At 42.4% G+C, this 10,982-nt stretch overlaps 1 protein-coding gene across 1 annotated transcript in view; it reads left to right on the top strand.

Annotated features, from left to right (window-relative positions):
• The window catches only part of TNFRSF11A (TNF receptor superfamily member 11a), a 57,204-nt gene extending 48,313 nt beyond the window's left edge, over nt 1-8,891 (top strand). Inside the window, exon 10 of the mRNA XM_012804289.1 lies at nt 8,584-8,891. Within this exon, the coding sequence (XP_012659743.1) occupies nt 8,584-8,879 (296 nt within the window). The 3' untranslated portion in view covers nt 8,880-8,891. The remainder of the gene's footprint in view (nt 1-8,583) is intronic.
• The last annotated feature ends 2,091 nt before the right edge of the window (nt 8,892-10,982 follow it).

Raw genomic sequence — 10,982 nt, 5'->3', positions numbered from 1 at the left:
AGGGGGACAGCTTGAGGCTCTGTCTCAAAAACAAAAAAAACAAAAAAAAATTTTTTTTAGAGATCATTAATGAAATTATTTTCAAAAGAAGTTTAAACCCACAGAAAATATATTCTTTTTTCTACTCTTTATTAAATCAACATAATTTCAGTGTGCTGTGCAAATTTAACTATAGGATCAAGTGTGCCATGAGATAACAAAAAGTTGAAAAAGTTGGTTTATATGATCATTTCTTCATCCAGTCAAGAATAAAGAGATGAACAAGAAACTATCATTCCCTGTTCATCTCCCAAGTGACCCTCAATCTCCCACTTCCTTGGTTAGCTCCAGGGAGCTGAGGGAGAAGCAGGGCGGGCATGCTGCCCTGGGCACACCTAGTGTGCTAAGCAGAGGAAGCAGAATGGACAGAGGTGAGCTGGTTCATCAGAGTGGCACAGACACTGCAGGGCAGACCCCAGGGAGCCAAGGGCAGTGGAGGTTGAAGAGGCCTGCCTGACTCCCTGACTCTTCCCGTCCTCGGTTCTCATCCCTGGGCCACTCTCTCTCTCCACAGGACTGTTTTTGACCATCCATTTCCATCCTGAGAGTATAGACAAAGGTTTCCCGCCCCAATTTACCTCCCCTTCCCTTCTCTCACCCCACAATAGACAGTTCTTTCTTCACACTCCTGCTGGAATGTCGGCCACACCTTGGGTTTCACGTTTAGCGAGGTGTTATAAATAGCAGTAGTTAAAACTGCTATTTTATAATTTGGTCATTTAGTGATAATATTCAGTGTTCATTGGTGCTAAAAGTCAATGCATATTTCAAAATATATCAAGAAGCATGGACACTATTTTGCTTCATTTAGTCCTGACTCTCTTCTTTCTGTACAAATAGGGTTCCTTTTGGAAGGATTTGGTCCATAAGACTTTCTAAGTAATTTCCAAGTATGATTCAGAATGGAACTATTAAATACTGCTTCCTTTCTCTTATGTCATACACCCAGTTTCTTCCAAATGCCTGAAACAGAGCTTACATTTCCATAAAAAGGAAAATCACATGACATGCATATGGGTTAAATATAAAATAAGTTAAAAAAAAAAACTCCAAAAGAACCCGATATAGCCTGGGTGGTTTCAGTGTATTTGTGTATATTTTTAGTTCTGTTCCTTGCAAGAAAATCTACAGTGACAATTTGGTGGTGTTATTTGGCATAGTTCTTGTGATTTAATATTCATATTTATGCATTTTAAACAACATAATGAGCTTTTGAGAAGAAAAGTATGCATTATCTTGCTTTTTAAAAATGTGAATTTCGTCAGAGATTGTGTTCTGAGGACTAAGATTGTTCTTTCTGCCTGTGAAACGCAGATTCCATGGAGTCTGCTAACTGGATTATGGACTTAGCAGAGTACAGACGTCTTTCTAATTATAACAGTCTCATCACTGGCTCGTTGTTTCTGTTGATTTACATGTTTTTGCTAATAGTCTTGAGTTACCCTGAACACGTTTCTAGTTAAGTTACCTTAAATACTAATTTCCAATCTACTAATCCATTTTAAATGTTAGAAACTCTTCAAATTCCTAATTTAATAAAAATCCCCCTTACTCTGCCTTTCAAATCATACTTTTGGAAAGCCTTTAAAGACAATTCTGTCAGTCTCATAGTCAGAGACCTCTAAGACTGCTCAGATATCCTGAATGTTACAGTTTAATCACTGATATTATAAATATTACTTACCAGGTTGAGTGACCAGAAATGCTACCTGGCAAGCTGCTCATCAGGAACACACACTAGAAAGCCACAAAGCCATGGTTCAGATATCTGATGGGAAGCTTGTAGCTTAAACCACCATACCATCTCCTCTCAACTGGTGCCAGTGATTCGGATTTCCCTGTTTTCTGTGCCTTGGAGAATCATCGGTGTGGCACAGACTAAGGATAAACACAGGCTGGGATAATTGGCTGCTGTGGCAGAAGTGGGTAGGGGCAGGCAGTGGCCAGGCCCAGACAGTTCCACAGGAGGGACCCTGGAGGTGTGCAGTGGGTCACCCCTGTCATTACCTGCCTTGGAATGAGACCCCTCTCTTCTGCCAGTTGTTGTCTTTGGAAGTTAACTATTTGTGCAATCACTGATTCTTTTGTGGGAAAGCCCTTTCTTCCACATGCCTTCTACTCCATCTTTTTTTTAAGTTTTTTTTTTTTTTTTTTTTTTGCAAGTGAAATAAACTTCAAATAAAAAGCCAGGAGCAGCTCTGAAAGGGAAAGGTGGACAGGCATCCTGAGACAGTGGGCAAGAAGTGGCAGGCTCTTGCTTGGCTCTGTGGACTAACAGTACCGTAAAAACCTCAGCCTTTATTTTTTTGTATATAGACTATTTTTAAGAGCATTTTTAGGTTCACAGCAAAACTGAGGGAAAGTTAGAGATTTCCTGTGTTTCTCCTGCCCCTGACCCTGCACAGCCTCCCCAACGGGGAGCTATTAACACCTCAAGCGAAGTATTCATTTGTTTCAATTGCTACACCTCCATAGACATATTAGGGTCATGTGTACATCGCATGGGTATGGACAAATGTATAATGACCTGCATCCACCATTCTAGTTATCAGACAGGATAGTTTTACCTAAATATGCTCTGTGTTCCACCTAGCCATCCCTTCCGCTCCCTGAACTCCTGGGAGCTACTCATCTTTTTACCACCACCATAGTTTTGCCTTGTCTGGAATACCTTGTTTGGAATTATACAGCATACAGGCTTTTTCAGATTGGCTTCTGTTGCCTAGTATTATATATTTGAATTTCCCCCATGTCTTGTCTTCACTTGATGGCTCCTCTATTTTATTTTTCACTCTAGGCTAGAGTGTAGTGGCCCAATCACCACAATCTCAGACTCCTGAGCTCAAGCAGTCCTCCTTGAACTCATTTTTCAATCAGATTGTTTGCTTTCTTATTATTGAGTTTTAAGAACTCTTGGTATATTTTGGACAACAGTCCTTTATCGGCTATGAGTTTTGCAGATATTTTCTTATGATCTGTGGGTTACCTTTTCATGATCGTGCAGCTTGCTGACACAGTGGCCTGTTGATGTCACCATCTCAGGGCCTCGCCCTCTTAGGTCAGATGTGAACTCTTAGATGTAAGTAAATTCCTCTGTTCTGAAATGCAGAAAGCAAATTTTACAGAATTATTGCTTTTAGCAAGGACAGTTCAGGACTGGGGTGTATTATTGAGTGAGAATATTACCAATTCATCCTAAGCCTTGATAGACCCTACTGCTGCATTCACCTCACAGCTGACTTGTGTGATGAGAAGTGAGACTGTGAAGTTTAGGGTAGAACTATACAGATGAGTGTTCTAACCAACGGCAGTCATAATGATTGATGATTTCATCAGAGAAAACAAAAGTTGGTTAGATTTCCAGAGAAAGTGCCCTTTCAGTGTTCAGACACTTTTGAGGTCCTCCATAAAGACAGGGATGGAAAGATAATATTACTACTCAGTATATTCATGAGTCTTTGTGTCCTTGCGGGCTGCATGTGCACCGAGATTACTTTCTGGGAGCAGTAATGCCATTGCTGCACCCAATTGCTTGCTATTTTCCGAGTGTTCTCAAATCCATCATCTTGTTTGACCCTTGTATCATTTTGCCAGATAGTTATATGTTCATTTGTTTATCTGTTTAACAAACACGGCTTCACCCTGACAAGCTAGCATGACTTCATAATTGATACAAACAGATCTACAGAGCCGTCAGGTGGTTTGTCCCAAATTCTCACCACTAATGAAGGCCAGGCCCAGGGAGCTTTTGGACCCCTGCTGTCTCCTCCGTCCCACTCCATTTCTGACCCTCCTGTACTCCAGCATCCATCCCTGCAGTCACCACTTACCTCTGCTCTTCAGGGCCTAAAACACCATCAAGGCAGTAATGCTATCAGATCACTTTTAGGTGAGTCTGGATTATGACAAGCCACAGAAAAAGAAAGCTGGTAGACAATTTTCATCCTTGAAAGAGGGTCAGTTAGTAGAGGGGAAAAGAACAAACCAACAAACCTGGAATGTTCAGGGTAAAACATCTATAAACTAGCATCTGTGATGTAGCTAGGCTGGCCTGGGGAGAGCACTCAGTACATTCTGGAAGTGCAGTGTTGCTTCTGTTACTGTTATTATTGTGGAAACAGCTCTCTTAATCTCTCTCTACTTCACTCACAGATTAACCCTCACCCTCCTTTCCCTCTATGGAGGAAGCCAAACAAAGCCCACAGCACACTGAGCACTCACAAATAGTGAGTTGCTCTGGAATACTCAGGTCCTTCTACTCCCACCTGCTGAATGCCCATGCTTAACAAAGCCCAGGGGCGCCCCTAATTCTCTTGAGTGTGAGCCGATCTTGTTGTAATTTAAAACTTTGACTGTTATGTTAACTGCAAAATTATGAGTTTGATAATCATGAGGAAAACAACCAAACGCTTTGGGACAACTCAAAGAAAGAATTGTTAAAAATTTTTTTTTCTATTGAAGCGGAGATGGATGAGACAACTATGAAAGATGGAAGGTATACAACCCTGCAAGTGGTTTGCACTTAGACTGTTTGACGAGTGACTTTTAGTTAAAGGAACCAAAACTAGAAATTGTAGGCAAAAGCATTAGAGGTATAATTGATAGAGTCAGGTAGACCCATTGTCAAAGGGATGGGTCCCAAAAGCTTGGCTTTGTTTGAGTGTTTTACCACACAAGTAGTGGGTGACTTGAATATCAGGAAAACATAACTAGGATTTTAAGGTCACCAATAGATAGCTTTTGTGACTCAATGTTATACTTACTATTTAGTTCATCAGCACAGGAAATCTGATTGGCAAAACACTTCTGCTATATTGAAACATGTTCACCTTATAAAATGTTACCTCCAATAACAGTGATGCTAAATTAGAGCATCAGTTATGGGTGCACCCAGAGCAGTACTTCTAAGAGTTGGCCACCTCTCAGGACTGGCCATGCATCATTTGCACAGCCCAGTAAAAAAATGAAAATGCAAGATCCCTTGCACAAAAATGAATAGGAATTTCAAGACTATGCCAGCAGAGCAACCAATCATGGGCCCATCTGAGCAACTAGATAGGCCACCCACCTGCGAAGACCCCACTGTCACCACTTACAAATTGCCACTTAACTGTGATTGGCAAATCAGTGGAACTTAAAAAAAAAAATGTTTAGTCTGTATCAGCTTACTATTTCTCACAAAATTCAGCATGGACGGACTTGAAGGTCATTTTTCACATTAATTATACCATCGGTAAAGAAACACTTGGAGAATAAACTTGTTTGAGACTCTCCTGATCTTTCTAGGTAACTTCTTTACATCCTAATTGTCAGGAATGTTAAGGCCTAGTTTTTGTCTGTCCATATCCCCCTAAGAATAATATGGCCCTTCCAGAATAAATTTCTCAATCCATTCTATGAATCAAAGGATTCTGAAATATTTAAATATATCACTTAGGCAAAAGGGGGTTTTTTTGCAGTTTTTGACTGGGGCTGTGTTTGAACCTGCCACCTCCGGCATATGTTAAGATTTAACATAAAATCAATATACAAGATGATGTCAACAAACAGGGTTTTGCCTAGGGTCAACCTAATCAAAAGTTCTGACAAGGAATAAGAAAACAGCATTGGATTCATGATGACAATTTATTGAAAAATAAAATTTTAAATAGAGAAATCACATATATTGTAACACAAACAGATAAATCTAGACAAAGATTAGGGTGGCGTCTGTAGTTCAAAAGGGTAGGGTGCCAGCCCCATATACCAGAGGTGGCAGGTTCAAACCCAGTCCAGGTCAAAAACTGCAAAAAAAAAAAAAAAAAAAGAAAAGAGATTAATTTTAAAATTATAAACCAATCATACAATGGTTAGAGATATCCTCTGTGTAGTTTTACATCACCAGCTGATGATGCTGTAATAATAAAAATGTAGAACTATGTCAAGAAAAATCATACTTCTAAGCTACTTAATTTGTATTTTATTCACTTATTTATTTGTTTAGCAGGCCTGGGCCTGGTTGGAACCCACTAGCCCCAGAGCATGTGGCCAGTGCCCTAACCATTGAGTTACAGGTGCCCAGCCAAAATTAATTTTTTAATTAAATGTATGTTTTTAATCAGAATAGAATGTTTGTGGTGAGTACCTATTATTTTTCACTTTGACTTTTTCTATTAAGTAAGGAGTGATCCCTCAGGTTGGATGACTTCTCCTGGGTTGCCCATGTCCACTTATTCTGCCACTGTGGTCAAAGCTCATTTATAAGCCCTTGGTCAGTGGCGGCTGTTACTTGAAAAAGTCATTTTACAGGGGTGGGCATGGTGGTTCACCTCATCTCTAAAAATAGCCAAGCGTTGTGGTGGGTGCCTGTAGTCCCAGCTACTTGGGAAGTTGAGGCAAGAGGATTGCTTGAGCCCAAGAGACTGAGGTTGCTGTGAGCTATGATGCCATAGTGCTCTACCGAGGGTGACAAAGACAGACACTGTCTCAAAAAAAAAAAAGGAAAGTCATTTTACAAATTCATATCTGAATTTTTTTTAAACTTAAACCATATAACTTACATTCACACACTATTTCTTAGTGTAAGGACATATGTATCAGCTGATTACAGTTTCCTAAGCTTTTTTTATGTTAGCAACTCCATTTTAATTTCCAATTTCTATTGTTTTAGCATGAAATGAGAAGTTACAAATATGTGCAAAACAAATTGGAAAGCAAAACCTTCTTTTAGACTTTTAATGTTTCTTTTTCTTCTTTTTTTTCTCACTTCTTTATGGTCCCAGGAATAGTCTCATGGTCATTTTTGTCTAATCTGGGATGTTTCTGTTGGTAATCTTTGTGCTTTATATTTGGTTTTGATTGTCTGTTGGGGCGGTGGTGAAGCCAGCTTGCTTCTATCCTGCTATTTTAAAATGGGAAGTCCCTCCTTTTTTCTTTCTTTCTTTTTTATAGTTTTCTTGCCCTCACCAGCACACCAGTTCAGCAGTGTACAATTGTTTTCTTTTGTTTTTTTTTTTTTGAGTCACTTTTATTTGGGTCTTTGCAAAGCATTTACTTTAGTTTTCGTAGAAACATTTCTCATTTTTATTCACACTTACATTTCCCTGCTTTACATGGTGGATATTTAATTAAACTTCTCCATGAGTTCATCTGGTGAAAACAGACTTGAGAAGTAACTTGGTAACTGGTGGGAACAGAAAGGCATAGACATACTGGAGAGCTGGCTTTAAGAACGCGGTATGTTATGAGCACCTGTTGTTATATTTTAGAGGGGCTGAAAAATATGCTGGCGAGTTGTTAAATGGAAATGCCAGCTGGCCTCCTTCAAGTTGAGTGGGGTTATTAGGCACATAAATCCCTGCCACAGCTCGTCTTGGCCTATGCCCCATACAACAGCGTCTGGGAGAAAGAGTCACGTCCCAACCCTCCCTGTGTGATTTCTGTCTGCTGCTCACACTTGATCCATGTTTTCATGAACTTTTCATCACTGAGCCTCAGACATGGCTTGTCTACAGGTACCTGGTTGTGGGAGGGGAGAGACTTCCATATGCTTATCAGTAATTTAGTCAGATTGTCCAAAACACACCTTCCAAATTTGGGGGAAATCCCTTCATGTAGAGTGGTAACAGAAACTTCATTTTATTTGTATAGATTACTGTTACACTGAGTCACTGCACAGAATATAAAAGGTGAATAGTGAAGAGCTGTTTTGATACTCACGTCCTCTGGTCGGACTAAAAGGTTCTGTTTGTGATGCTGAGTGTTGGAAAATTTCTAGATCTGCTTGGTCTGTGGCACTTATGTTTTACCTGGGAAATTTCTGGAGCATCAGTCTTTAAAATGGAAGACTACGTAAGAAGACGTAGCAGGTTTCCTAACATTCGTTGAACTTTGTGTTTGTCAAAAAGTCCTTTAATTAAAGACTGGCGACATCTAGTCACCTGCAAAAAAAAAAAAAGATAGCAGCCCCTAGGGACAAAACACCCTGCAGGGTTCAGAAAGGGAAGGGCGATATACAGAACTTGTGTTTTTCCATTTTAGTTTTGAGAATCTCTTTTTTTCCATGAGTAATTTTTTTTTAATGTTAAGGAAATTTTTTACTCTCTTCTGAGAAATGGAGCCCACTTGGCCCCGTGATGGGCGGTCAGGGACCCCCAGGGAAGGTGGGAGGCACTCAGAGTTGTCACCTGTCGCGAGGGGGCACGATCAGGGGTCGGGGGCCCGGCGGGGCCGGCGGAGGAGGTGGCTGCGCAGCGACCACGCCCTGTGTGTCCTCTGGGTCTGTCGCGCTCGGCGCCGGGTTTGCGCTCCTGCCAGCGTTCCCGGCCCCAGGGTGAGCCCCCGGCTGGCCGGTTCCTCCTCTCCGGCCCGCGCCCGCCCCGCCACGTCGGGCCTGGCGAGGTGACGCGCGCAGTTCCCAGGAGGGACGACAGGGCCGCCCTCTGGCGCCCCGGGGGACACGCCGTGACGCCGCCCTCGCCTCGTGGGGAAACTTTCCTCTCACAAGACCGCGTCCTCGCCGGAGCCGCTGACTCACCTCTCCGTGTTCTCTCCCTCTGCCCGTAGGAAATGTGACTGGAAACAGTAACTCCACGTTCATTTCCAGCGGGCAAGTCATGAACTTCAAGGGCGACATCATCGTGGTCTACGTCAGCCAGACGTCGCAGGAGGGCGCGGCGGGCGCGGGGCCGGCGGAGCCGGTGGGCCGCCCGGTGCAGGAGGAGACCCTGGCGCGCCGCGACTCCTTCGCCGGCAACGGCCCGCGCTTCCCGGACACGTGCGCGGACCCCGCCGGCCTGCGGGAGCCGGGGCCCGACAAGGCGTCGCGGCCGGTGCAGGAGCAGGGCGGCGCCGAGGCCTAGGGCAGGCCCCCCGGCCCGCCGCCTCGCCTGGCCCGCCGCGTCCCCTCCCTCCCGACACCTGCCAAGGATCGGTACATTCACGCCAAATTCCCACGGTGACGTTCCCCACCCACCTTGCTCTTCAGGGAGACAGTGGCTGTTCCCAAAGGAAATTATCAGGAAACTTATCGCGTTCTCCTCGGCCCCTTGCCCTGTAACCTCTCGGGTGCGCGTTGCTCCCTCTGGCCGCCCGCGCTGGACTTTCTTTTTGGTTTTTTCCCCCTCTCCTCCAACAGTAACATGTACCTTAGGACATCTGTTTTTAGGACTGTCCTGTCCGACTGAGGCCTTTGTTCCCTGTATTTGTATTTCACACCATTTTTTGATATTTCACCTCCTACTTTAAAACTAAGAGTTTTCATGAAGATTCTCCTTTACATATTTTCTTTTGTGCTCTCTTGAATGGTATTTTGGAGATGACTTTCCTGGAGTGTCTGTACTGACCACTTTGGGGAAAAGGCTTGACATATAAAGCTGGATCGAGGTGCTGGGAACACGCGAGGGGCTTTTATGTTCTGAAAAATGTTCTGTGTTCTCATTTTCTTAAGAAAAAGAAAAGGGAAATCCCATTGCTTCCCCCGAGTGATGTTTGTGTTAGTCCTTAAGCAAAATTTTTGAGTGTGTGACCTTGTCCGCAGTGGGGTATGTTTATCCACTATAGCAGAGGCAATCGGGTACTAGGTACCTAAATCTGTAGAAATCCAAGTTGCTGCTATTTGGTTTTCTTATCCTTAAATCTCTGAAAAAGACGAAGAGAACGGGATACAGAGCTAGCTTGCCCACAGAGTGGAAAGGAGGTGCCAAGAAAACTCGAAGAAGAAAGGATAGAGTTGAAATTTTAATTTGCATTTTCTTTTTTAGATGAGAATAGTGGTAAACACGTCCTCCTTTCTTCCTAAATAATGAGGTCTTGTAGAAATGGAAGACGTTCTATAACTTAGCCTTGTAGAAGTGGGAAACAGTCCCACCATTTCCCCATGCATTTAAATTAAAAACCAAATTCTCTTGCTGTGACTGTAAGAAAACTTATCTTAAAGGTGCTTTTCTGTGGGCATCGGCCCTCTTATGAGGAAACAGCGTATGAGTCAGATTCAAGGCGTCACCTGGGTTCTTCTATCAATCATGGCCAGTGAACAGTGGTTCTCAGACACCCAAGACAAGTTAAAACACATAAGCAAATTAAAATCAATTTTGCACATGTGGTAGGTTATAAGACCACTAATACGGATCATTGTCCGCTTTATTGGCTACAGAGGCCCAGCTGAAGAGAATGACCATCGATCACTGGTTTCTCCCTCCTGGTTGCAGGTCTCCTGGAAATGCTGGAGTGGGAGCAGTTGATTACAGTTTTTAATGGCAAAGCAGAGCACCGCTGTGTTATTTATGAGCCCCCCCCCCTTAGCTGACATAAAGAACTGCAGGAAATAACTGCACTACTAGGTTGATCCACTGGTGGGAATTTACTGTCTGTTCTGCTCTTTTTGTTAACATCCATCCACACAGAGATATTATAAAAGTGGAAGAAACTATTATCCCCTTTGATATGGAATATATTAGACAAAGTTATAATTTGCAAAGTGGAACACTGAGCTAAAACCCCAAGTTTCTACTGTGACTGTCATCTCACGGAGGCTGCTTCACACTGTGCTTTCATTTTCCCTCCCATAAAAAGGCAGTAATGATAATTTATAATAGTCTCCCTACCCAGAGATATCCAAAGGATGCTACAGTGAATATTAAAGTACTTCGAGCTCCTTAAATCAAAGGTGCTGTATAAATACATAAGAATCTACATTTGGAAAAAGGTAATATGTATTCTTTCCCACAATAATTCTTAACAAATTCTGTGTTGATCCAAAGGCAGCTAAGTGATGGGAAATGTATCACAAATCTGTCTGTATTATAGAGACGTTTGGGACAAATGTAAAGAAAATGAAGGCAATAATGAAAATTATTTGGGGGACATGACAGAGATTAAACTTGTATTTGACTATGAAAGTTTGTTTTTCATGGTTTGCTAAAACAGGGCCCATTGTAAAATTGTGATCCAACATACTCTTGATC

This window comes from Otolemur garnettii, unplaced genomic scaffold, assembly GCF_000181295.1.
Source record: "Otolemur garnettii isolate 467f Iridium unplaced genomic scaffold, OtoGar3 scaffold00027, whole genome shotgun sequence".
Classification (NCBI taxonomy): domain Eukaryota; kingdom Metazoa; phylum Chordata; class Mammalia; order Primates; family Galagidae; genus Otolemur; species Otolemur garnettii.
The sequence above is the reverse complement of the archived record's forward strand: the minus strand, read 5'-3'. Positions and strand labels throughout refer to the sequence as shown.